The sequence below is a fragment of the Orbilia oligospora genome (assembly GCF_000225545.1).
Source record: "Orbilia oligospora ATCC 24927 unplaced genomic scaffold scaffold00110, whole genome shotgun sequence".
In the NCBI taxonomy this organism is placed as follows: Eukaryota; Fungi; Ascomycota; class Orbiliomycetes; order Orbiliales; family Orbiliaceae; genus Orbilia; species Orbilia oligospora.
In genome coordinates, this window is record NW_011645667.1 from 474,741 (window position 1) to 500,948 (window position 26,208).

Sequence of the window (26,208 nt, forward strand, 5' to 3'; positions counted from 1 at the left end):
TTTCCACGTCGTTCCCCACAATACAGTAGCGGTCATGTCCGTTTGACTTTTCGGATCGCGACCCTGAATTTGAGCACCCATCTTGAATAAAGCTTCCATTACGGCCTCTCTTTCGTCCGGTGGCAAATTCTCTGCCCACCTACAGGGGAATTCAACCGCCATGGCTACATCAGGGGAATATATGAACGACCTTTTGGAACTAGGACTTCAATCATTATCTTTCACACAAAGTCCTGCACGGTTACTCATTGTAGACCCCAACGACAATATCTTAGGGATTAACAACGCTGCCAGAAAGTTTCTATTCCCTTCGCCATCGCCATCGACACCTGCAACAATCAATGAGTTGCCTTCGAAGTTGAAGGATTTACCATTAGTCATTCTGGACGAAAATGCTCGAAGGTAAGTATCAAGCCACTGCCTGTCCTAACGCGCGGTGTATCACGACAATGGCCTTTCAGCTTTCGCAGACTTCCTTCCAAATTTACACCTCGAGTCAACCATCAATTTGTTCTAATGCCTTTAAACCTTAACAGATGGATCAAACTAGACCAAGTTCTCGCAAATGTTCGAGAGGAACTCAAGCGTGGTGATGACTCCCATAATTGTGTGGAGGCAGCTACGAGTGGCATCCATGCCAAACCAAAAACGCCTGTCCGGATAGAGTCATCTTTAATACAGACTTCTTCGGGGAGAATTTATAGCAGTCTATGTCTAATACCTTCGGAAACAGACATAGAGGCCGAGAAATCCACCACAGCGGTGGTCCCCAAGCTGATGCATATGAAAGACAAGATTCTCGACCATTTGCATGAGCTTGTGATATTCTGTCTTTCCATCGACGGAAATCTTCTTGTAACCAACAAAGCAGCGGAGGCACTCCTTGGTGATAGCACGCCTGAGGTTGGAAAGGGTATCGACTGGTTGAAGGAAAGGTGGAAGGTGTACGAACCCGACTTTTCTGCAGAAATTCCGTTTGAGAAATGGGGTATTTATCCTTTGCTCACCGAAGGAAGGATTGTAAGGCAAACCATTGGGTATTTCGATCCGACTGGCGCACGCAAGGTCATAGAGCTGGGAGGGGAGCCTATCAAAGATGATGATGGGAATCTAGTAGCCGGAAGTGCGTTCTTTTCAGATTCTGGCTCCTTCAAATTGCGAAATTTTTGGTCTCCCCGTTTTGCGTTGTCTCCAACAGGGGCTAACAGAGAGATAGTTGTCTGGTTAAAGGATGAAACTAGCTGGCATAAAAAGGGCGAAGAGGAATTTAGGAGGATTTGTAATTCTATTCCACAAATGGTATGGCGATCTGAATCATCCTCTGGTTTCCCTTTCGCTAATTTCTTGCAGATGTTTGCCCTTACGCCGGATATTCAACCCGAATACTTTAATCAACGCTGGTACGAATACACTGGATTAAAATCCGTGGACGAAATACGGAGTAGATATAATAATCCCTTTTGGAGTATTTGCCATCCTGTGAGACTACCCTTCGTCGTTTAATTTAACCTTCAACTGTCTTACATCTGGGTGGTGGGATAAATTATAGGAGGACCAACTCGCTGTGGAAAATGCATGGAAGAATGGCGTCACATCACGAAGCACGGTTCAGGTCCAGTTTAGATGTAAAAGCTCAGCTCAGCTTTACCGTTGGATGCTTTGTCGGGTAAGTTTATATGCTTCTCGAACTTAGAGAGTAGTAGTCTGACGGACGAGCATACAAGGCGAACTGCCACACCGATGAACAGGGGAATGTAACAAAATGGTAGGTTTTACAAGCTTCCAGGTTCTGAATGGCTCTCTAACGGACTCTAGGTACGGAACCTTAACAGACGTCAACGAGCGTAAGTCGCACCGTGCTTGTGAGCCTCAGTATGGCGTGTCGGAGACATACTTACCCCCTCCGAACATAGAAATAGAAGCCGTGGAAGAACAATGCAGGCTTCAAAATCAACTTTCTCAGATAATCCATAGCAGCCAGCTATGCGTTATGACAATCGAAAATACTCCGGATAGACGAATATCCGCTCTACACGGAAGGATGATATTTCCCGTAGGCGACAAACTTGCTCTCGGCGCTAATTTTCTGGAAGCATTCAAAGGATACGATGCCTTTACTGAGCCCCTTGAGCGACTTTTGACCAAGCAGGGTGAACTTATCGGGCCTGATATCACAGCGGAAATCGAAATGAAAGGGAAATGGTTTCGGTGTCGCTTTACTCCTACCGGACCGAGGAGTGTACCCGCGGCTGGAAAGCCGGAAAGTACCTCACCGACGAAGGGGGGGCCGGTTGATGCAGTCACGCTTGTTGCAGCGGACGTTACAGCAAGATATATAGCCGACAAAGAGAAGATGCAACTTGAAGAGAGGGAGTCAGCAGCTGTTAAAGAGTCCCAACTAAAGAGCACATTCTTAGCAAATGCGTCGCATGAGATTCGAACGTACGTTTCCTAGGTTTTGCTGAATTGGAGTATCGTTCTGACAAGTGATATATAGGCCCATATCCCAAATCATTGGAATGTCTGAGGTTTTACTGGATACGCACCTTGGTTCGTAGAAGCTTATTTATTCCTGGCGACGATTAATTCTGACTATCTGTAGAGGACCAACAAAGGGAGTATACGACCAATATCAATCGAAGTGCAAATGCTCTGAAAGCGATCATCTCCGATATTCTCGACTTGTCTAAAATCGAAGCCAAGAAGATGACCATCACAAATAGCGCCTTTGATTTAAATCTACTTCTCATCGAGATTATCGACATGTTCAAAGTCACAACGAGTCAAAAGGGGCTTACTTTCGACCATATCAGTATACTGGATGAATCAGACTACTTGGTAGTTGGAGACCAAGGGAGAGTCCGACAGATTTTAACAAATCTCATGGGGAATGTTAGTTATATCTCTGGCGAATTATTTCAGAATGCGACATAACTGATATATTATATGTTTGAAGGCTTTTAAATTCACATCGGATGGGTTCATTCGAATGATCACAATGAGAGATAGAGAGCAACCGGACCCGGAGAGGGTACGAATACGATTTACCGTCGAAGATAGCGGTGTGGGAATATCGGATGAAGCTTTGAAGAAGATATTTGTACCCTTCAGTCAAGCTGATCATACTACAAGCGCGAGATTTGGGGGTACGGGCTTGGGACTTTCAATATCTAAAGAGGTTAGATCCTCTTATCATCAAAGGGAATATATTGAACATCATATTCTAACTGACAATTTAGTTAGTCGAGCTAATGCAAGGCGAGATCGCCCTGGAGAGAAGTAAAGGCAGCCCCGGCTGTGTAGCCTGGTTTACGATTCCGTTTCAACGGTATGACGGCCGCAAAACCATCGACCCGGTTCGAGATAGCGAGAGCAACGGTGCAATGAACCGTTTTCGCTTCGAGATGGAGCGTGCGATGAAACGAGATGAAGAGGTTTCATCCGTAGGATCTATCAGCCCCGCTCCTTCCCCTCGCGCTAGGGCTGCACAGCTACATAACTCCCCCCTCGTACCTGCGATACCCTCGAACTCGGGTGTCCCGCGAGTCTCGGCAACATTAATGCCACCACCTGAGCACCCAGCTTCGACATCCCGGGCTGTGAACTCGACCACAGTTGGCCGTCGAGGCGATCCTCCTAGAGTGCTGGTCATCGATGACGACGAAGTTGTTCGCCTAGTGTTCGTACGGCACCTAGAAGGAGCCGGGTGTAAAGTTAAGACAGCAAATAACGGCCAAAAGGGACTCGAGGTTCTTGAAGAAATGGCGAAGAGTGATTGTCTCCCCCATTTAGTACTGACTGATTGCCGAATGCCGGTTATGGTAAGGCAATGTTCATACGACACTGGACAACGTTGAAATGCTAACTTTTTGTTAGGATGGCTACAAATTCACAACAAAAGTGCGAACTCATCCATCAGCCGATATACGGAATTTACCGGTGGTCGCTATGTCCGCTGCCACTACTGATGAAGAGAGGGCGCATTGTATAAAAGTGGGGATGTCTCGCTTCTTATCGAAACCCGCAAAGAAAGAGGAATTATATGAAGTACTCTCAGACTGTTTAAGGTCGGGGAGGGTACCAACTCCGAACTCATCAGGCCCAACATCTGCTCCTGGGGCAGGTGTAGTGGGCAATTCGAATTGAATCGTGGCCTGGGTAGGGTGGTTTATAGCAGTTGTTCAAGGGTGGTTTGGTGGAATCTTCAGCCCGAAGAAAGTCAACGACAGCAGTGGGATTTAGTCAACATGAAAGCCCCATTTACTAGAACAGAGGCGACAGCTTAACGCCCTACCCAGACGCTTATAACTTTGCAGATTGAATATATCATTCGATACCCAAAATACCTAATTTCTCAGCATCACAGAATTTACGCCATCATCACCATCGTCGCATATACCCTCCCTTCGTCTTTTCCACCGCAGTTCTCTCACCAAAAAAAACTACATTTTACCGGCGTTACTGGTCTCATAAACCAGCATCCAAAGTGTTAAGGCGTTACCGCGTTTTTTCTAGGAGAAAATGAAAGAATTTGACTTATGAAAGAATCATTCACCATATAGGTAGTATTTGTTCTCAAGGGGCTTTTCTTACATCCGTTTACCTAGGGCATCTTCCCCTCATTTTTTTTTTTTTTTCTCAAAAAAAAAAAAACATTCATTATGGTGCCCTTCATTCGTTTTCTAGTTTTCGAAATTTCACCATAAAGGGTGGTTAGACTGAGGCCCGCAGACATAAGGGTACTTTCTAACACCAATTTTTGCATTCCTGCCCGCAGATTTCACTCGCACCTTCGATATCGGTCCCTTGGCATACAATTTTTATATGAAACGGAACCCAGCTATACATCTCAAAGTCTTCTAATTCTTTTTCTTTCATATTTTAAACTTTGAATGTAATCAATTTAAAAATTCCTTCGATATTTTGCATATAACCTAGTCGCTTATACTTCATTTACCTTTTGCATACATGTATATACTATACTTCGTTTGGAAAAAAAAAGATTTTTAGTTTTCCCAACTTTCTAAGATTCTATCAAGATTTAGGATGGAGGTTCAATTGCCATCATTGGCTACGGAAATTAATTAACTAGCATATTTAGGCCCATTCTAGACCACCTTCATACGCAACTAGCTGGCTGCACATAGATTAAGTTAAACATAACTACCCATAGCGAGGCTCAAACCCCAACTTTAACGTTATAGCCACTTGTCATGAACCCCCCCCCCCCACGAAGTCTTGAGATTGATAGTACACTGTATCCTAAAAGCCCGGCAAGTTCCTTGAATTACCATTTATAAACTTATACATATCAAACTAACCAGACATCCGGCCGGCCGGCCGGCATCAATCGACTACGTATATATAGAAATTTGTATATCAAAACTGACTGACGACCAAACACGTTTCTCTCTCACGACCCGTAAGAAAAAAAAGAGTTCCTCTATGTGGTATTTTTTCTGGTGTGCAGAAAACAGAGACTGCCTTTTCGGGTACAATTCAGAAACATTCGATGCATCATTGCAGTAGATGCATCTAGCTAATATCATGGATTTTACCTAACTAATAGTTACTTATCTGCCGATGTCTCACTCTAAATATCAATATCACTATCAGTACTTCAATTCCGTCCAGTTATATCTACTTAGTATGCATAAAACGGACCCTTAACTTACTAACCCACCGGGGGGAAATAAATAAATAGGTACATATTACACTAAAGTATCTGCAAGCCACGTCCCACCTGCAACCTGCCGATAACCCGATGCGATGGTGTCGCCCTTAAAAAAAAAAAAGGGGTGTAGTGTCTTAATTAAATCTGATTTCATATTTTTTTAATTTTTTTCTTATGCGATGCATATGTAATGTACGTATATGTAATGCACGATCACTACTTCTCATCACACTACAGCTTAAACACACCCCTACCTACCTACATGTACAGCTTACATCATGCGTAACGTGTTAAACTTTTTTGGTTTTTAAGCTTATAATTAAATTAATCCCGTTCGGCATATGTATGTACATATGTATGTACGTACACAATAAGTGTTACGTACGGCTGAAAAATGACTTGGGGGGTGTGGGAGGAGGAGGAATTTAAGCTTATTTTTGGGTGGCCAGTAAGGTGTGGACATATGTAGCTTACTACTTTATTTGTCGTGGATTTTGTTGGGTGGGTGGTTACGGTTTGTGGGGGGTGGTTTTAATGAAGTGAAGTAAAGAAGCTACGGATGAATGGGTGGGTGGACGGTTAGTAGTGATAGTTTAATGCAGTATCATTCAACCCGTTACCCCTAGTGTATCAACCTTGCTAGCTTTTATATATATGACTCTCATAAAAAAAACAAAAAAGTAAGTGAGGAAGAAGAAGAGTTAGAGGGAAAAGAAGTAGTATATACTCGAGATGGGGAGGAAGGGAAGAATTAAGGGTACCTCCGTAAATAAAGGGGGAAAAAAACAAAGAGGAAGGAGAAAGACCATTGTTCCGAGGAAAGGGAGAAAACAGATTTAATTCATCTCGTTTCATCATGCCCATAGAAGAAAGAAAAACAACATAGAAAAACGAAAGGACAAATGCTGCGGAAAGGATGATGTTGATGAATAGATAAAAAGGTAGAGACGAACGCCCCTCCGGGGTATTATGCGGAGGTAATGATAAAAGAGGTAGAAAATGCGGTTTCCGATGTATGGGGAACTAACGGCGCCTTTTCATCCCTGCTAGTAGCATGCTTGTGGCGGCGGGGGTGGGGTAGACGTAGATAGTATCATATTTGGCTGTTGTATAGGGCTCAAGAACAATCGACGGGGCCCTGGCTTCAGTTTGCTTTTCGACTCTATATGGAGACGAAGGAGCCTTTCTTCATTCTTCATCTTAAAAGATGCGATATTGGTTATCTCCGCCCCTGGAACCTTAGATAGCCCTCTCCTTTTCACGAGTGTAGAAGTAGTATCTATCAAGGGTTAGCACAAATTAAACTCAAACCGAATTCAACAATTGAACATACTTCGCCATTTCGTAGCTGGTCCAGCAGATGGCTGTGCTAGGCATCGCGTTAACGATTCTAGGTTTCCATCCCCTCATAAACCCGCGCATGCCCTCCCTTTCATTGATGATCTTTGCGGCATCAAACAGGCTGCTGCAAGTCCTTATTCTCGGGTCCTGGCTATTTCCTCTTGTTTGTAGAAGAGTCTTGATAACATCCAACGGTGTCGTTAGACCCGCTGCAACGGCACCAGCCAGACCACCGCTAACACAATGTGTTAATGGATCGTACTTCTTCTGTGGGTTGAGGACTTTGGAAAGGGATTCGTAAGCAGTAAATTGAATTGCAGTAAATGGTATAGTCATAGCCAGAGTTGTCGGATATGAGACGTAGAAAGCCCTAAGGCCTTCATGACGGTAAACTGTGCGAGCACAGTCGAAGACCGAGCCATATGTTGAGTTGTGCATTTGCATGCGTTGTTTGATCACTATTATCCAACGTCATATCCAAAATCAGCCGCGCATTCGGTTTTTTTTTTCTCCTGTTGTTTTTTTGAAATTCTGCGAAACGTGGGGGAACAATGAGCGGGAGAAGGAGATGTTTACCGTCGAAGGGGTTCATTAGAGCATCACTGGCGATTGTAGCACATGCACCGGCAGTAGCTAATTATCCTCTGTCAGCATTTCGGTCTCATAAATCTTGCACACCCTGTTTTTATCCTCCACGCGGAACGAACGTACCGACGGCAATTGGATGATGGTCGTTCCCCACGTTCCCGCCTAGGTTGTGCTTCACAAACTCGTACGTGGCAAAATATACGGCGTGCGCGGGGCCTATTCGTCATTCCGATTAGTCTCATGTTCGCAAAAACATCGTTTAAAATGCGTATTTTGGGGGGTAGAAGCAGGAAGTGATAGATAGTGATATGGAGGGGGAAACGTACCAGCCCCGACAACCACACTACTAATCCCCCGCCATAGCGTCCGCGCGCCTTCTGTCGCAGAGATCTGAGATACAGCATTCGCAATGCCGGTGTATGCTGTAGCTGACCCAACCGGATGCACGATTTGCATTCTTGTCTACATTTTGTGTGTGATAGATATCGTCAGCACTCCGTTTGAACACTATCGCCGTTTGAGGTGTCTACACCCGATTCGTGGGACACACCCCCACATAAGGGTTCCGATATCGCAGTAATCCTCCTGCGACACGTATCGAGGGGAATTCAAGGTATATGAGTAGTTACCTTAATCGCATCTACCGGGTACATGACGGTATGCTCCATGATACCGGCGAAAGCGCCGGCCAGGAGGTTGGAGAGCAACGATGTGTTCGGGGGTAGAGCCTGTAATATATCATTTTTACCAATGTTTTCTCTCTCTCTCCGGCCCTCAGCCTCTCACGTCAGCCGGGAGTACGTCCAATTGATGGGGTATCGTCGGCGACCGAGGCGAGGAAGAGAAAGAGAGAACAAGATTGGTATAGCAGTTAGCGAAACACGTTCTATCATCGCCATCGCCCGATGGAGCTTTCTGTCTTAGAAGCTTATAATTTGCTCTACACTCCAGACACTATAATATGATGCCGGCTCGTGTAGACGTATAAGTCGTGATAATGAAGGATAGGCAACATACCTCATATTCGTACTCCTCCGGAGGCTCAATGTTGGCCATCCGATCCAGCTTTGCGTCCAAGGCAGCCAGTTTGACGGTTTGAAGGGGGAAAGATGGGGTGGTGGCGGTTGTTGTGGGATGGGAGGATGAAAGAGAAGAGAAAGGCGAGATCGGTAACGGAACCAGGCTACCACCGCACTAGCTACACTACCTGGAGTATGCAATAATGAACGGGTTTGTGTGCAAACAAAATGTCAACCGCACCAAGATGGAGATGGAGATGACGATGAAGAGGATGATGAAGAGATGCTGCTGGACAGTAGTTGAGCAGGTGGATATGGCAAAAAAATAATTAATTGCAGACCAGGAAGAATTTAATTGAAGACCAGGGTTCTAGCTAACTGTGGAATAGCGCGGGAGGCACAAGAGAAGGACGGTGTCTTTCCAAGCGCTCAATTTCATGCAGCTGTTTTGCTGAGACCGGTAGATGGGAGTATGCTAAGGGTATCTCCACGGAAAATACAACCTGGCCACCCTTCTCTACTGCCTAGTTTTCACAGTGGCCGTAATTTTTCTTTGGAATTTTATTATTTTATTTTTGGATGAGATAAGGGAAATCCGCACGTGGCGATAAGATCCCTGAGCCAAATACTATTTGTAGTTCTTTGATGAGAGACGGAGAAAAAGTTATCTGGCGACGTCACGATCCTATGATATAATGTCGTGGGGAATCGAACGCTATTTCACAGCAATAGCGCGGCGGCGAGGGTGAAGAGATTATCTAGATAATCAATCTTTTATCCTCGGAGCCACTCGGCTTGATCATTTCCTTGTCATCAGCCTGCAGCAGACTTCTCATCCCATCGGCCCGGTTGGAACCTCCTTTTTCCAGGATTAGCTCAGTCTTGTGAACAAACTTCCATCCTTAAAACCGACTGGCGGGCAAACAGCCGGTGCCCTCCTTCTCGCCGACCGGAGCCGTGGTATAATAGCGTTTATCAGATGCAAACTGGGACGACAAACGTTGCAAACAAAATAGAGCTCTTTGCTAAATATCCGACCCATGACTCGCATTTTTGTCTTGTCCTTGTTCTTCTTGTCCTTCAATTTAGGGCAGAGTTAGGTGGTATCAGTCTCATCATGGTGATCACAAGCTGGGACCAAACGGATCAAGGCCTGGAACTGTCGTGCTTAGTCAACTGAAGTCTGGGCGACGGTGTTTGCCCGACTTTTTTTTTTTCGACCCATATCTACAACATTTCCACACATGCTTCACCGCCTTGCGGCAGGATATATTTACAATACCTTCTCTGCGACAGTATCTAAAGACATTATTAAGATTAGCACTTAGTTCAATTTGATTTATCTCTGGAAGGGAAAAAAAAAAGTCAGAAGGCAGGAAATATATAACTCACCATTAACCCCAGTATTATCACCCTCCTCAAACACCTTGCTCACCTTCCCATTCTCAACCACAACCGCATATCTCTTATTCCTCAAATTCCCAAAAATTCCAACAGACTTTTCAAAAGTCATACCCATTTTCTTTGCAAAGTCACCGGTACCGTCGGCCAAGAAGCGGATCTGATGTAATCTGCGTTAGTGACTCGGTGATAATGTGAGAATTAAGTAATAGTGCATAGGTGGTGACGTACACCAGATTCTTTAGCTCCGGGAATAGATTCCTTCCATGCCTGTTGTGATAAATGTTTCGATTAGCCTTTATGATATCAAAAAATGAATTGATGGGGTGGTGGTGTTTTATTTGTACCTTCATAACAAACGGATCATTCACGGCGATAACGTATGTCGGTGTGCTCTTGATGTCCTTGTGTGCGATATATCCGGGTACATGTGTCGCCGAACAAGCAGGGCCTGTCCCCACAAACAAAAAAAAATCGCGATTAATCCTCATTCCATATTGTCTCAGATCTAGATATCTACCCTTTCGTAGACTCTCTTCACTTGAAAACAGTAGATAAAGTTGGAGCTAAGAGAAACGTACTAAAAGCAGCTGGCACTCCAACAATAACCGCCTTCTTCAACCCCGCAACCTCAGAAGCGATATCAACCACATTGCCTGGTGAATCCTCCTTCAATTCAACGGCTGGGATAGCATCACCGACAGCAATGAACCTAGCTGGCGTAGAGTGGAATTGGCGGATTCCACGGCTGGATTGGCGGAGGGTAGTGCGGAGGAAACTCATTTTGGTTATTTTAGAAGGTCAATTGATAGGTTTGGAAGAATAATTGATGGAAGAGAGGTTGTTTAAGAGAAGTTAACGGATAGTGAGGGGAAGAATTGGCTGAAATGGGTGAAACGTTGGGAGAGTCCAAGGGTTCTTAGTTGCTGAAGCAAGGGGATCGGGCGACGTCATTGCCGCATCGGATGCCGCTTGATCCTTCCACTTTCGAAATCGCAACAGCGTCAACACTAAACCCTCACAAACCAAGCTTTCGGGAGCATCCCGTTTACAGTTTTGGCCAACATGTGGAATGAAAACTATCTGCTATATTAAAAATACCATGGGAAATGAGCAACCGAATTTAATCATGTATAAAAAGTGTAATACGAAATAACTAAGACCTCAACTCTAGAATATGTCAATCGAAGATAATCAGTAGGTATCCGTATTCCGGCCCTACGTGCCGCGTGTCCTGTAAGCCCTCAGCGGAACATGTCTACGGGAATGGGCTATTATATACTGCTTTGTTCGATGTAAACTTTGCGCGTACTGGTGTTAGTGTTATCGGCTCGATTATAGCGACTATTGCGTCGTACTATGCCAGCTTTTCTCGTGAACCAAACACTATCCTGGAGTCTAGTGCTTTGTTTCGAATGTTTATAATGTAGTATATTAATATTTTTTGGGCTATTATCCTGCATTGAGTGCCTGGGATGATCCTAGCAGAGCAGCTAAATTTATGAAGCTAACAGGGCTTTTACGTACCCTGACTACATCAGTGCTACTCTGATCAGATTAGCTAAAAATCAAGAAGTTATAGTCATGCTCTAAGCTATTATGACAACACCTGCGGCGCTAATATTGTAGGATCAATAGCCTATGCCCAGTGCTAGTGATTGGTACTATGGTTTTGATAAAAAGGCTGTTATGCTTGTTTCTAATAGACCGAGAAGCATATTAGACTTGAATAGTCACACAGGGGCAGGGTGTATGATCTTATTATAATTTAGTCCTATTTGATAAATGTATTTATAGTTTTGAAGTATGGTTGAAAGCACGATATCACTTACCCTTAGTAGGAAACCAAGCTTTCTGCAAGTGTTACCGGTGACTCTCCACTGTTTTATAGCCGTAGCCTCGGGTTTGGGCCACCTTTAGGGTAATATCGTATTGCAGACGCGGTCCACACTTTGTGTGGAACCCTTTAGGGTACCGGTAAATGATCTCATGTGGAACTAATATGAAAATTTAAAGATTATGTGCACTCATACCGTATTTTTGAAAATGTATCTGAACTAGTTCAATTCTTGAAGACAGCGCCAATGCTCCTGTTTTTGAAGAAATGCAAACATACAAGAATGAAAAGTAATGGTAAAAATTAATACTACAGGGTATATATATAGGCCTCATTGCGGACACCCCGCAAAAGCCCCGCCAGACAAAATATTAGCCATCGACCAATGCAATGCTATTTTTATTAAAGAAATGCCATCAGGATGAGACCTTCGATGCAATCACATCGAAGGTCCTATGGCCGGCCAACACAGGAAATCCAACAAACCGGATTCCCGAGCTCAGGTACCCGAATACGATCCTCTGAAGTAAACTTATCCTTATCTACAGACTGTCAATGTCTTAGATATGCATGTTGCCGATGTTCTTAAGAAGATACTGGTAAGTATCATCTCTGAAGTTATCATCGATTTGTGTCTGATACCACGCATACATGTTCATCAACTTCTTCTTAACGCTCCAGCGGGGCCAATTGACAACAAGGTTGCCATTATTTGGGTCGAGATTGTAAATAAAATTGAGATAATAGGAGCGGAAAGAGACAGAGGCGTAGTTTGGAAGAACACCAAAGAAAACTTGTAGGAGATCGCTACCGTGGAATGTGCCTAGGACAGGGGTCAAGTAATCATATGAAGATATGTATGACCAAGAAGGAACATCGGGATGGACGGCGTTGGCGATATCGAGGAATGCTCGGCGGGTAATTGTGAAAGTAAGGTCACCAAGGATGGCTGCCAATCGCTTGAACTGAGGATACCAGTTGTTGAAAATTCCGGTACGGAAAGGAGATCCGTCGGTAGTGGTGTCGGGATAAGTATCGACCAACCCCTGGATTTGGGCTGTAGTTGCGCCGTGGAAGAAGTAGGTTTTCAAATAGGTGACCAATTGGGGAATTGTCTTAATGGTGGATTGGAAGAGTGCAAAGAGAGTACCTTCGTCTTCCTGGCTACCAATGATGAATGGAACCTTGGCAAACTTTCCACTCAATACAGACAGATCTGGGGATTGGGTGAGAACTACGCCGTCTGGGCGAGGCAAGTAGGAGAGAGAAATCGATGAATAGCTGAGAAGACTGGGAACTGAAGTTGTGGCATTAAGTAAGATTTCATATGGAGCTGCTCGAAGGCAGGCAAGGGTATCATAGGCCTTGGAGCACCCGGCAACAGAAACAACAGTGTCGTAGACCTTTTGACCTTTGGGGCAATCCACTGGGTCGGATGGAACGATGCTACCAGAGTTCATGATGGCGCCACGGAACAAAGGTTTCCCTTTGTAAGTATGGTCACCGTTGTACAAAGCCATTTGGTCGAAAACTGAGATGGCGCCTGCGGATTCACCCCAAATAGTAACCTTGCTCGGGTCTCCACCGAAAGCAGCGATATTGTCGGCAACCCATTGCAAACCCAAGCGCTGATCGAGAAGACCAAGATTTGAGGCCCCATCAGCTAGAACTTCCTTTCCAGGTAGAAATCCGAATCCTCCAACTCGGTAGTTGACAGTAACCATGATAATTGGTTGTCCTCGTGCAACACCTGATGAAACCCATGGACCACCATCATACATAAAATTCCAACCAATCTGAAAGCCACCACCGAAGATCCAAAAGAGGACCGGTAGCTTTGCATCTGCTTTCGTTCCTTTAGGTCGGTGGACATTAATGAAAAGGCAATCTTCACCAGCATTGAGGGTTTTCTGGAAGAATGGTGTATTGATAAGGAGACCGAGAGCGGAAGTTGGGATATCATCGTTTATAGCGGTGCTGAAAGTGAATTGTGGGCATGCCTTCCCGTTTTCTGTGGCGTAAATAGTGCCGAGGGGATCCGTCAATGGCTGGGGTGGTCTTAGTCTAAGCTCACCCACTGGAGGTTTCGCAAAAGGGATCCCGGGGAAAATTTCCACGTCGCCGCCTTTACCAATGATCGTAGCTTTTGGGTAGCTAATTGTGACCGTGGGTGCTGCTGCTGCACGTTCCTCTATAACCGGAGCTGGCATAGCGAGACCAAGTCCCAAGAGACTGGAAAGAGTAAAAAGAACCTTCATCTTGGCGATCTATCTGATATTGTAAGACTTCAAAGTGATCGACGAGTCCGCACTGCCTGATTGATACTGAAAAATAACATCCCTTCGACGGCGACGACAGCCCTTCTTAAATGCGCGATACCTAGCCATAGATTCCATCTAGTTTGTTTGACATTAAATTAGTGGTTGAAGTCTTGAAGCCTGAAGCTTCACATGGAAAGAAATGAACATCTATTGTCTCCATTCTGGCCTCGGTTTAGGATTGCATTGTCAATTCGATCTTCTTCTCGAGCTCCGCAAAATTATAGCGACCCCACAAATTGCGCTGTCGTTTGCGGGGAGCGTCTATTGAAGCATGGGCAGCAAATGCATGTAATGCATGCTATCTGCAAGTCTCGTGCAGTTCTTTTAGTGAGGTCCTGTCCGGGCCTTTTTCCTTATTTAGTTAGGCCATGCCGCCCCCCGTTCCCCCAACCTTGGCATCGTGGGGAAAGTCGGTCGCTTACCAGACTACGCGAGTGCCGCCAGGGGTCCTTGCGCAATAATCATTTGAGCCGTGGTATTTCAGGATCAGGACCAACCGAACTTAGTAATTGCGTATATCATATGGCCATGGAAACGGCAAAAATTGTGAAGGTTGGGGCCAACCGGTTCGTTGGAAAACCGAACGACTAATTTTTGTTTGGAGCTAGCGCGCTTCCCTGATTTCCCTCCATGGTAGTGTATTCCTTAGGAGTCTAGATTTATCCGGCCCGGGATTCCTCCTACCCCGCCCTCGATCTTTGTTTCCCCACTGAGTTGAAACACTCTTCCAAGCAGATTTTTGAGAACCTGTATCCAGAAAAGATCTATAGAGTCAATCACACCTTTCGAGTCGATTGCGCTTCCGCAGTCGACGCTCCACACCACCGCTGGAATACGGTAGCATGTGAATTCTGCAACTACAGTCACTGCAATCTTAACCGCAATAATTCGTACGTACGGAGATATCGTCGCATTGTAAGATACATGTGATAAAGAACCATGCATAGCTATGCGGGTTAAGGAAAAGTTCAGAGCTCAGGCGATCGTCGTGGTATTTTGTGCCGTCTTTGGTCACAAGCCCTCCGAACCAGGGAGTTTGACTATCCACCGTCTACCACTAGTATCGACTGTATTGAAAGCGGAAAGGACGATATTTGAAAGGTCATTTATGACGTTTCTGCTATCAGTCGAAAGCCTCTTCAAGAGGGGAACATTGATGCAGGAACAGAAAAAAACCAGACTAAAGCTGCTAAACTATTGGTCAATCTGTGACATTTAGTTAAACTCTGCTACCTATTTTTCTTTACTTCTTTCCTTTTCCTGAAGTATGCAGAGTCTTTTGTAGCTCTACCGTTCGCCCGAGATAGCATCGGATGGTAATGGCGTTATGGATCTAGGGTCTTCGTCCCATTATCTTGACAAGAATCTTTTCTTTCATATGCCAAGATATTGATAGCCCCGCTTTCGCATAGATCAGTGTACCGGCATCTTCCGTAAAGCAATTAATAATTCTTATTTTTTTTTAAGTTTGGGAGCGGCAAAGATTTCGGTAATACATTTCAGCACGATTCGATTCGTTAATACAATGGTAGTGTTGCATCTTGGCCATTTTTGGGTAGATGCTTCTTTGAACCCATGAAACCAATGATCCTAGATCCATGGAGTACAAAATATCACACACAAGGAGCAGAACTCGTGGCGAAATGTGGGGATTGTGAGCCTTAAGCTTGTTGTTCTAGTCGCAGACAAAGCGGGCTCGATAAGACGAACACCCTTTGAAGCCTAACTAGAAGCGAAATTTGTTTTTTAGAGTAATTATATTAAAAGTATGTTTCACCATTCTAGTCAGAAATTATTCGTGCCGCAATATACAATAATGTTCAAATCAATATAAATCCGTGATTCTTATGAGGCTCCAGTCTGGTTTCAACCTATTATCATGAATCAGGTACCGGTACTGGGAGGCCTAATTGATTCCCGGGAGACACTACCGACCACCTAAATTGTATCAGTGGCTTCGGATAGTCTCACATGGAAATTTCAGATCAAGATCGTATATGCAAGGGGAAATCATCCGTTTATAGAATAGTCGTATACAAACGAATACCACTCGCGGGGCCATCGCACGGACATTGTTGGCTCGGATTATATATTTTACTGGCTGGTGGTGTACTAATTGCACTAGCTTCCGCGTATTAATATGAGATATATTAGCCAAGCAAAAGCCTCACAATTGCCGGGTATTCCTGCCGCCATCTGAGATAATACGGCTCGGCAACCTGTAGCTTCTTCAAACTCGGGACGGAATAGGTTACTTTGAAGTAAACGACTGCAACACAAGAGATCAAGATGTGCATGCGATGTCTGTCACCATTTTCACATGGGCAAATGCATCGATGTCTACAAAATTTCCTGTAGGCACATATTTCAGGGATGTTTCAAGAGGATATTTGGGGTTAGTGTGAGGCTAAGCCATGGTCCTTGATAAATACATTAGATCTAACTATATAGATAATTGAATAATCTGCCTAGCATGCCTAGCATGCCTGCGCATGCATCGAATGTAAAAGAGGCTTTCATATCTATAGCTAGGCTTTTAGGATTTCTCGAGGGGTATTTTCTTGTAAACCAGCCTGCCCGGTCTCTGCGAGGAGCATTTATAGATCTTGATTTAGTGACTAGGGTGAATTAGTGCTAAAACGACCAGTTTAAAAATTTCAAAAATTGCTCCCTAGCCCACTGTTTCTTGCCTAGTGGGAAACCTACGCGCATCGTTGTAATATTCCTTAATTCGGTTTGCAATTGGTATTCTCCGTGGCACTCCTATGTCATCACTCGTGTATAATCTCAGCAATTTATGAGAATTCTAGAGAGATAGCTTGAAAATGCAATAGCATGCATGCATCCTGAAATACATCAGTGGGTAAACTCAGCTAGCCTCGAGACGTTTGTCTACTAGCTACTGATATCCCCCCTGAACCTATAATTTTGTAGATATGGTCTATATATTTCAAGAATTTAGATAGCCTCTAGATCTGGTGTGTTTTTCAATTCAATGGTTCCCACAGTGCAGCCTCAGAAAAGTGAAATTCTTTGCTGCTGGATATTCGAATAGGTCCGGGATCGTAGCATAGCCCAAATAATGCAAGATATCCTACAAGTCAGATTTTGAGCTGGTGAAACTTCTTAGAATTGAAAACTCATGAGCCCAGTGGCAATAGTAACCTCCATTTACGTATAAAATGACTGGGGCTAATGCAACTGCGCATGTGGATTTCGAGTTCGGTAAATATCAGATGGCTCATGCTCAAGTGTAAGACCAGCATGTCTCAGGGCTACAGAAAGAAAGAAATTAATAAGTGTACGTATGCTGTCAGCTAAAATATAGGCAATAACCAACGTTGCAGTGGCATGACTAAGGACCCCCCCCCACCAAGCTTTCTTGCTGCGCCATGCATCTAGGCAGAGCCTGTAGGTAGAGCCCTAGGAACGATCCTTCTGTTGATTGGCTTTGTCAATAGGATCCATGTTGAATTAATTCCCTTGAATCAATATTGGGTATTTTTCTGTGCCTGGCATATTGAACATGAAAGATATAGTGCTGGATCATGCATATCCGAGCTTGTAAGGCCCAAGGGGTCGACTAGCCCCGAGATCAGACGCAGGGAACGGCAGGCAAGATTTTGAATGCAGGTCTAGTGGTTGCATGTGCTGAACATCTGCAATTCTCGCATCTCTGGGCCCCTTTGCAATTTGCCAGCAAATCTTCAATGTATTTGTGCGGTTAGAAGGATGATATAGCACTACCATACTACGTACTACTATACCAAACTTCTGCGTTACTACATATAATGTTCATACCTTCTCGGATCATTGGGGCCGTGGACGTGGTAATCTATATGTCTCAGGTTAATTTAATGATTTAAAGACCTGTTAGATCCCAGTCACGGCTCTCTCCGCATAATCCGGGCCCTGTTTAGAAATATATATTTCTTCGATATCGATCTGCTATTTCGGATGAAGGGAAAGTGCCTTGTTGTTTTAAAAAATGGCCGCCTAGCTACAATTTCGAAGTCCTGATCACGAGTTTTGAGTTGGGTTAACCTACGCACTTTTACATTCACCTCCTACGTTTCGTCACAACTTTGACTTTGGGAAAGATGCTTGAATATATGAATATTGGGCCCTTGAAAAATTAACTCGGGTGGTAGTGACCACTGGCTGAAATGCATGACTTCGAAGTATGAACATGGAACCTAAGCCAAGCAATATCAAATGGTATCAAAGTTATGGAATAGTTATCTAGCTTCCCACCTGAACGTAAAGCGAACTATTTTCCGCCCTTCTGGTAAATCACCAAGCCTCGGACTCGGTGCCCCACAACCCGCGGCTACTTTCCCCTCAAAAATGCGAGGAAAGCCAACCAGTTCTTTCAAAATATTACTGTTAACTGGACAGAAAATTAAGAAAATTGTCAGGGGGGGCCCGGGGATTTGAAGCTGTAGGATAGCTGTTTCTTGTCTCGAATCAGACGCCGCAAGAAGATTTATGGGGGTCATGGTGCAATTATACAATTGAAGATATTTTACACATATATTCCAGAAAACAGGTAATATATCACTAAGGAGAGCAAGAGGCCATCGCTTTCTACAGGTTAGATATTCTACCCTTTATAATTTAGACATTAATACACTATGTTATAAAATTTACTCAAATTGTAAAGCAGCTGGATCTCTGGGAGCTCAAAAGAGGAACGAAATGTATCTTTAACATACATTTTCGGGGTAGATTTCATGACGTGAAATTGAGTAGCTGACCAAAAGTACGGAAGTTTTAGTTTGTGCTCGGGGGCTACTTCCGCCGTGGGGTCTTAGCTGGACCTTGGCTACCTCACAAAATTTCCTAGGTAGCTATAGGTATACGGATTGCTCAGAAAATTATCTATAAAGCCTGGACTGGAAACCTTTCGGTCGCTCCTTTATCTCGTGGCTCCTAATTCACTAACACGCATAAATATTTAAATGCACACATTTGGAGTGATGGGGTGGTATATGGGTGAGTAACGTTATACCTAAGCCATTGTCCCGAAAATTACTCCGGACCTAGCAGTAAGATCCATCGATAGCCTAAAATAAATGCTAGACTTTAATTGACCAATATATGCACCCCACGGGATAGCTCCGATGAGTCTGAGCATATATCGCATACACCGCGCGCTGCATTGGCGCCTCGGTTGTGGAAATACCACACGGTGGTGGCTCCGAAATTCGGCTGGCCAGCGCGGGCCAACGTTACTAGTTCGTAATAGCTAGTTTTGAGCTCCATTGCGCAACTGAAGGGCCCAGAGCGGAGCTCACCGACCGTTATGCAATATTATTCGAAGATAAGAAGTCCAAGCTAGCTTGGAAAAAAAAGAGACTAGGGAGATACAACACAAAAGTGTACCGGGATTGTTGGGTATATATTGTGGCCGCCTTGAGTCATGTGTGGTATTTATAAGCAAGGCTTCTGCGAATTCGAACGTTATCAAGAATACAATTCTAGTTATCTTCAGGTCCAATTTCAAAACTTCTAAGCCTTTCAGCATTTGGAATTGAAGTTATTTCATCGTATCAATGGCGTCCATTCAAGAAAATCTAAAGAATCGTTCCTGGCGGAAGGACCAGTTTTTGATCTCAACAGACCCCAGTCTATTTCCTCTAAAACGAGTCATTGAAGTTTTCGATTCAAGAGACTTTTACTGGGCGAAACCGGTGCCGGTAGAGGCAATGGAAGAGATGCTCAAAAGTTCTCTCTCATTCGGAGTATACGAACAAACTATCCCAGAAAACTCAACAGATTCGACACCAGAATCTAAATTTATCGGCATTGCACGTCTTATCACCGACTATGTCACCTTCTCATACCTCACTGATGTATGGATTGATTCCGCTTACCAAGGGAAAGGACTGGGGACCTGGTTGATCCAGTGTGTGCAGGAAGCTACCAACCAGATGCCGTATCTACGACGGACCATGCTTTTCACGGCGGATTGGGAGCGATCGGTTCCATTTTATGAGAAGTTGATGGGAATGACTGTTGTTGAGACGCCCCGGGGCGGCGGGTTAGCATTTATGGAGGTTAAGGGTAAAGGACATCCATGTTATGGTAGCGATGGATATAATTACGATGTATGAATAAAGCTGCAAGGCCATCTTCTTGATTTTGATCTGGATGGTCTCGGTTTAGAACTAAGGGTGCGCATAACCTGTGTACACGGGCTAGATTTTGAGGGCACTCCAAGCGAAAATTGACCCGGATTTTAAGTCAATCGCTAGATTGGATTACATTTTTATACTATTTCTAATTAAACGTATTTTACGTAATTAATTCATTCAAATTTTCGGGCGTCGTTGATAGTTTGACTGGGAGGCTATATATCGCGTGTTGGTGTTTAAGCTTCCTAAGCTTTTGGTCTTGGTATCAGCTCGTAGCCTTGGCTTGTATAAATGTTCTTTGGGGTTTGGTAGCGAGGTGTATTATTTGTCGACCTGCACAATACTGTGATTCTAGTAGGCTTAAATCTAGATTCGACAGATTATAACTTGATATATAAATCGACGGGTATCTTCCAAAAATATATGCCGATTCGGGAAGTTACAATTGTTTCATGAATGCAGTCGGCCGGCCGCAATACATTTGTGTGCAACACCAACGTCGCGAGATAACGTTAGCGCGTGAATATTCGTGCGGCTGAATTAATTAAATGACATTAGACTCGTTGAAACCCCGACGCGACGGGAGGCATGGGCTTTTATTATGTACAGAAAAAATAATTTAGGATCTAGAAAATAGACCAGTTTGCTAAACTCCTTATAGCGCTGCTAATATGGAACCTGGAAACCAAGATGTGCTTGAAAATAAACTCGATGCAATGTATATGATGCGGGTGACAGCGTAGAACTTCTAGATTGTGACTTTTGTAACCCCTGAGAAAAAGACGAACTATCTGCCAGCCCCATCAAGTTCTTGATATCTATTCCTATCCGGTCCCTGAGCTTGGTATACGTTTCCATCAAGTTCTGGGTACTTGTTTGGAACATATCCTTGATAGGGGTTTGCCGGCATCTCTGGATATGCGGGCTGGGCGTATCCTTTGTATTGGCTTCCATCGATTTCTGGTACGCCACTGTAAGCAGGGGCCGGCCCCGCACCTCCCACTTTTCCAAGAGGGATACTTTCTCCACCAATTTCTGAGAATCCCATACCATGTGGATTTTGCGGCGGTCTTGTAGAGGGAAAGTCACCAGGGACTTGAGAGTTAGCACCTCCCTTCCGCCTTCCAAGTCGATAAGCTGCAAAAACAAGCCCGACTAAAGCTGCTACTGCGCCAACCGAAATTCCTGCAATAGCGCCTATCGGCATCCCAGTAGAAGTTTGGGGCGCTGGTTCAGATGTGTTGGTGGGACTTGATGTGTTCCTCGGCCCTGTTGAGGTCGCGCCTCCTCCGGTCCCAGCAGCCGATGTTGTAGCCCTTTGGGTGGGAACGGTTTGACCGGGTTCTGCTGAGGTTGATTCTGGTTCATCTGATTCTGGAGCCGCAGTGGGTGATGCGAAGGTGGTTGTGAAATCGGTGCCTGGAATAATTATGTAGGCGGAGGCGGACCAGTACCTCGACGTGGATATTACTTTGGGACCAACTGCGTCGCTAGTCGAATAGGAGGTTGTCTCTGAATAAAGACATGAAGGACCGTATGAGTAAAGATCATATGTAACAGGTGTTCCAACGCTATCAACGGGGAACAGTTTGTCAGTAAATTTTGACATTTAGATTGATTTAGACAATTCAAAAGATATTAAACAAACCTTGGGCAGCAAGCCTTTCCAGTCTTTAACCCCAGTTTTATCTCATCAAAGCTGGAATATGAATAGGCCTGAACAATAATATTCAAGTCCAGAGTCGTATACCCGTCTGGGCAGACACCAGGTGAGTAGTATACACCATAACTTCCAGCAGACTCGTAATTCGGACAGCACGTCGAACGCGGATCATCCGTCATACAACCTTGAACAAGTGTAGAACTCGTATAGTAAATCTCGTCGTTAATACCGTTAATTTCAGTTTCTGCTCTGTAGACACTTGTGGTTAAGCAGTCGGCCGGTAATGTGAGCGGTGGAAGTTGGCCTTGTAACGAGAGAGACATAACCCTCGACGAGGTTTGTGCCATAGCGTAGCCGTTCCATAGCCAAAACCATAGCGCCGGAACGGCAATATCTCGCGATACTCTCTTCATTGAAGCTATTAAGTTAGATATATATAAATCTGGCGGTTTATCGATATAAGTATGATCGAAATTCCAAGAGAAGAAGCGAGAGTGGTGCAAGATCAAGTCCACTGCGAGAGAGGAAATTTATCATTTTGATAATTTTAAGGAGATTAAATTGTTAGTTACACACAATAGCACCGCTGGAAGAACTGCCCCTGACAAATTGACAAAGAGAACCAACGGGAAAGGAGTTCTGCTTGTCTGTGGCCAATGAAAGGGCTAGATAAGTGCCAAAATGCAAAGCAACTATCCCGAAATTTCGTTCAGAACGTTATGGCTATTCCTCTTCAGGGCTAACCAGCGCGACGGAACCAAAAACGCAAATGTTTCAGGCTTCAGCCGGCGAACCCCTGGTCGCAGAACCCGAATCCTAATCCGGCGTTCGCTAATCGAGGCGGGTTTCGATGAGACTGACGATAAATTATAAAGGAATTGTCCCTCATGTATATATGTCCCTATATTCTAACTTTAGTCTGATGGTGTGGAGCTCCATGTGCAACCTGTAGTTAGTTAACTTGATACTTGACCTGGGCCAAAACCATCCTTTTTAGGCCTATCCCTCTTTTTGAAATAATACCTTGAATTCACGTGAATTCGGCAATGGTTTTATAATTATCTTGGTTAGGTGCAGGGGCGCGCCGAGACTCCAATACACAGTGTAACAGTCAATCTGATAGCTTTTCTTGGGACAGTCAATTGCCAAGACCACAACACTACACAACGCAACATTCAGCATTCGATTTTTTCCCCAAAGTCAAGAGATACTATTCACTCTATAGCTCTACATTAGTCTCGGAGCCGCTCGAAATATTCTATTTGAATGCAGAAGAAAGGGTCCTGGGCTCATCCGAGACCTTGGAACGGGACTAATTGCCTTAGCTATCAAGTGAATTGACACTATCGTCTGGGAGGGTAGATTTTGATTTCTATGCTCCTAATAATAGATTCTCATTGGGAGTGTTGAATACCAGTTCGACAACTTCGTTTGAGATCAAATACCGTTCTAGTAAAGCGATACTTGATGGGTTCTGTTTGACTTGTTGAGCTATTGATAATCGCTAACATACTTTCTCCGAGCTTGGACAACAGTAATGAAAGTTCCGTTCTCAAGTATTATTATACCGTTCGAGCCATGACTCAATTTCTTCCTCCCGCCCCTTGGTCAGCCCATCCTCTAGATAGTAAGTGGCATCATCCGCAGAACCGTCCCCAACTTGGTCTCTCAACTCTTGCAACCTTCGATTTAAAGCTGAAAGGCTTGAATATTAGTGGTATAGCCTCAAACAGAAGTTTTGGATTAGAGACATCTAGCATACCTAACTGCGAGATCATATTGATTGCCTGCTTCCAATTTTCTGGAACCACAAATTTCGAGGCAGAAACCAACCCTGCAGCCACATTCTCGATCACGCATTGACTGTAATGATAGGCCAACGCTGCTCTGTCTGGAATTGTCTCCCATTCAATTACTTTCCCATGATACTCCATAGCAACAGACATCGGTGCGAATAATCGGATTTGGAAGGTGATCTAGAAGAAACGGTCAGTAGCGGCTTTTTTATTTTTTGAGGCTGTTGCTAGGTTTACAGGGTGGATTGCAATCATTCGCCGGTCGAACATATCATGAATGTCGGCTCTTAGGAGTAAACCGTTGGCTGGTTCCCAAGTCGACTGCATTCTTTGCCGCAAACCATTTTCATGGGTGTTGTATGAAGGGGTCACTTTGAAAGGATAGTTCTCGTAATCGGGGCTAGGGCGCCAATCCGGGTAGGAAAACCAAAATTTTTGCGGTACGATATGGACAGCGACATACCCAGGACCGCATATGAGTGTACCCCATTTGCTATCTGTGTTAGTAATCACACATTTGCTATAGCTTCCTTTGACACTTTTCTCGAAAGATCTCGTGTCGACACCAAGACTCTCGATAAACATTCGGGAGTCTTGGTCTTGTTTCCGTGGCGATTCTAGAGAGGCTGGCGTTGATTGGCCGGAGGTAGAGTCTTCTGCGAATTTACGTTTCTGCGACGGTGTAGAGGGCCTCGATGAACGAGCACTTGGGATGAAATAATTTTGGGTATCTGGTAGGTGCCCATTCTCCTGGGGATCAAAGTTGAGATTTGGTACCACAGCGCACCCCGCTAATTGTAAATCTCACGTCAGCAGATTCATCTAGATTGTGTAGAAAATGTTATGCGGGTTACCATTAATATGATGAGTGATGGTGGCACTATCAGTCAGCACGGTGCATAGGGGATGGCTTTTATTGTGAAAAATAAGGCCCAGAATAAGCTTCGGGCTATCTGTCGCCATCCTGAATTCTTTGTTACCATCGGCGGCGCTCGTAAATTCCGCAGATCCGTCATCGCGTTCTTGCCACAAAGCTAACTTGAACTCATCGGGACAATAATGCAAACTTGGATATATGATTTTCAAGTCTTCAAAGATAGTGTTTGTAGAGATACCAAGTCCGTCGCAGCATACAAAACCGGCTTTGACGTCGTTTCGCGACGGTTCCAGTTTAGTTGAAGCGTTGCTGTGAATTTGGATGCTCCATAATGAAACTCTATTGATTGAGGTAATCGAACTCATATTTAGGAATCAACGGCGAGGCAATAGTACGATTAAAAAGGCAATAGAGAGGTAAAGGGATTAAGAGAGCGAGCTGGATATGTCGGGAGTATTGAAGCCGATGTCGTAGCCCAGTTTATGCAGGGTAGATGGTTGGTGATGATGGATTGCTTGATCGATGCAATGATCGCTTGTTGAGGTTTTTGGAGTTAGATCTGAACTTAGAACTAAACTTCTTGTGTTGTGCTATTAAAATGTTATCTTTGAGCTTAAAGTTACTAATTATACTTAGGAAATTGGCGACGGTATTATATATAATATTGCATGAGCTAGTTATCGCAACTAACCACGTTCGGGATCATACCCACTACGTAAGTTTCCTCGAATGGGACTATTATTAACTCATCTGTCTTTTGACATGGCATACGTCCTAATTATTTGACCTAATACGCAGCCAATACGAAAGTCCACGTGGATTCCATATCCCCAAAATAGTCCAGAACAATTACAAAAATTGACGATCTTTGTGGGGCTATTGCATTGAGATGGCAAGGGAAATAATGATCAACGTATTGAACGGAGGCCTTCAAAGGATGGTATACTAACTTGCAAATCTACTCCGACAGCAACAAAACATCCTTAGGTATACCTCTCGATAGCTTCGAGCATTCTCCAACTCTTCATGATCAAAAGAAATTGGCTACGGAGAATCCGATCGAAGAATAAAGTTATTTTCCAGCTTCCCGAATTCGAAAGATGTCAATACCTCAAATGAAACCGCCATTTTATATCCTTTAGTTTTCAACGTACAAAAAGTGAGGCCCCGAGAAGACGTTGAACTTAGAGCAGCGGGAATTTTGGCTCTGTACGGTAGACGCCGTAAACAAGCATTTGGCTAGATGCACGAAAACATGGCTATAAATACAACCCTACTCCTCTATTATGACGCCGTTCATTTTTGTACATCGGGAATGGGTGACTACACCCGTTATCTGAAATGAGACGATCCGATATCCTAAACCGTGGGTGGAACTTTGTTAGAATGTCACTAAACCTCTACATAAAATTGCGGGTGCTAGCTGGGCTCTGGAGCTCCACGCACTTCATGATTAAATTTTATAATCATGCCTCAATGACATCAAATATTTGCTTTTTTGGTTCATTAATCATTCTACTGCGGAGCGTTACAGCATGACTGTTAGGAGTACTC

General features: G+C 44.2%; 8 protein-coding genes across 8 annotated transcripts; 3 read left to right on the forward strand and 5 right to left on the reverse strand.

The window, feature by feature from the left end:
* Positions 1-160: 160 nt before the first annotated feature.
* Positions 161-1,503, forward strand: AOL_s00110g129 (uncharacterized protein; the record flags this gene model as incomplete). Its single annotated transcript, XM_011126819.1, has 2 exons — positions 161-402; positions 537-1,503. 2 exons carry the CDS (start codon positions 161-163, stop codon positions 1,501-1,503), a joined length of 1,209 nt encoding a protein of 402 aa, XP_011125121.1.
* Positions 1,504-1,583: 80 nt separating this feature from the next.
* On the forward strand, positions 1,584-4,146 carry AOL_s00110g130 (uncharacterized protein; the record flags this gene model as incomplete). The annotated part of the gene is made up of 8 exons (XM_011126820.1): positions 1,584-1,666; positions 1,816-1,844; positions 1,914-2,442; positions 2,498-2,550; positions 2,603-2,892; positions 2,957-3,178; positions 3,240-3,821; positions 3,877-4,146. The coding sequence occupies 8 exons, from the start codon at positions 1,584-1,586 to the stop codon at positions 4,144-4,146; spliced, it is 2,058 nt and encodes a 685-aa protein (XP_011125122.1).
* A 2,767-nt stretch (positions 4,147-6,913) lies between these two features.
* On the reverse strand, positions 6,914-8,659 carry AOL_s00110g131 (uncharacterized protein; the record flags this gene model as incomplete). The annotated part of the gene is made up of 7 exons (XM_011126821.1): positions 6,914-6,953; positions 7,008-7,473; positions 7,592-7,648; positions 7,727-7,819; positions 7,930-8,065; positions 8,233-8,331; positions 8,621-8,659. The coding sequence occupies 7 exons, from the start codon at positions 8,657-8,659 to the stop codon at positions 6,914-6,916; spliced, it is 930 nt and encodes a 309-aa protein (XP_011125123.1).
* Positions 8,660-9,895: 1,236 nt separating this feature from the next.
* On the reverse strand, positions 9,896-10,806 carry AOL_s00110g132 (uncharacterized protein; the record flags this gene model as incomplete). The annotated part of the gene is made up of 5 exons (XM_011126822.1): positions 9,896-9,921; positions 10,015-10,183; positions 10,255-10,293; positions 10,371-10,474; positions 10,605-10,806. The coding sequence occupies 5 exons, from the start codon at positions 10,804-10,806 to the stop codon at positions 9,896-9,898; spliced, it is 540 nt and encodes a 179-aa protein (XP_011125124.1).
* Positions 10,807-12,420: 1,614 nt separating this feature from the next.
* AOL_s00110g133 (uncharacterized protein) lies at positions 12,421-14,118 on the reverse strand (the record flags this gene model as incomplete). Its single annotated transcript, XM_011126823.1, has 1 exon — positions 12,421-14,118. The coding sequence occupies one exon, from the start codon at positions 14,116-14,118 to the stop codon at positions 12,421-12,423; it is 1,698 nt and encodes a 565-aa protein (XP_011125125.1).
* A 5,618-nt stretch (positions 14,119-19,736) lies between these two features.
* Positions 19,737-20,297, forward strand: AOL_s00110g134 (uncharacterized protein; the record flags this gene model as incomplete). The annotated part of the gene is made up of 1 exon (XM_011126824.1): positions 19,737-20,297. One exon carries the CDS (start codon positions 19,737-19,739, stop codon positions 20,295-20,297), a length of 561 nt encoding a protein of 186 aa, XP_011125126.1.
* An 808-nt stretch (positions 20,298-21,105) lies between these two features.
* AOL_s00110g135 (uncharacterized protein) lies at positions 21,106-22,394 on the reverse strand (the record flags this gene model as incomplete). Its single annotated transcript, XM_011126825.1, has 2 exons — positions 21,106-21,889; positions 21,967-22,394. 2 exons carry the CDS (start codon positions 22,392-22,394, stop codon positions 21,106-21,108), a joined length of 1,212 nt encoding a protein of 403 aa, XP_011125127.1.
* A 1,139-nt stretch (positions 22,395-23,533) lies between these two features.
* AOL_s00110g136 (uncharacterized protein) lies at positions 23,534-25,019 on the reverse strand (the record flags this gene model as incomplete). The annotated part of the gene is made up of 4 exons (XM_011126826.1): positions 23,534-23,676; positions 23,744-23,957; positions 24,015-24,568; positions 24,632-25,019. The coding sequence occupies 4 exons, from the start codon at positions 25,017-25,019 to the stop codon at positions 23,534-23,536; spliced, it is 1,299 nt and encodes a 432-aa protein (XP_011125128.1).
* Positions 25,020-26,208: the final 1,189 nt, after the last annotated feature.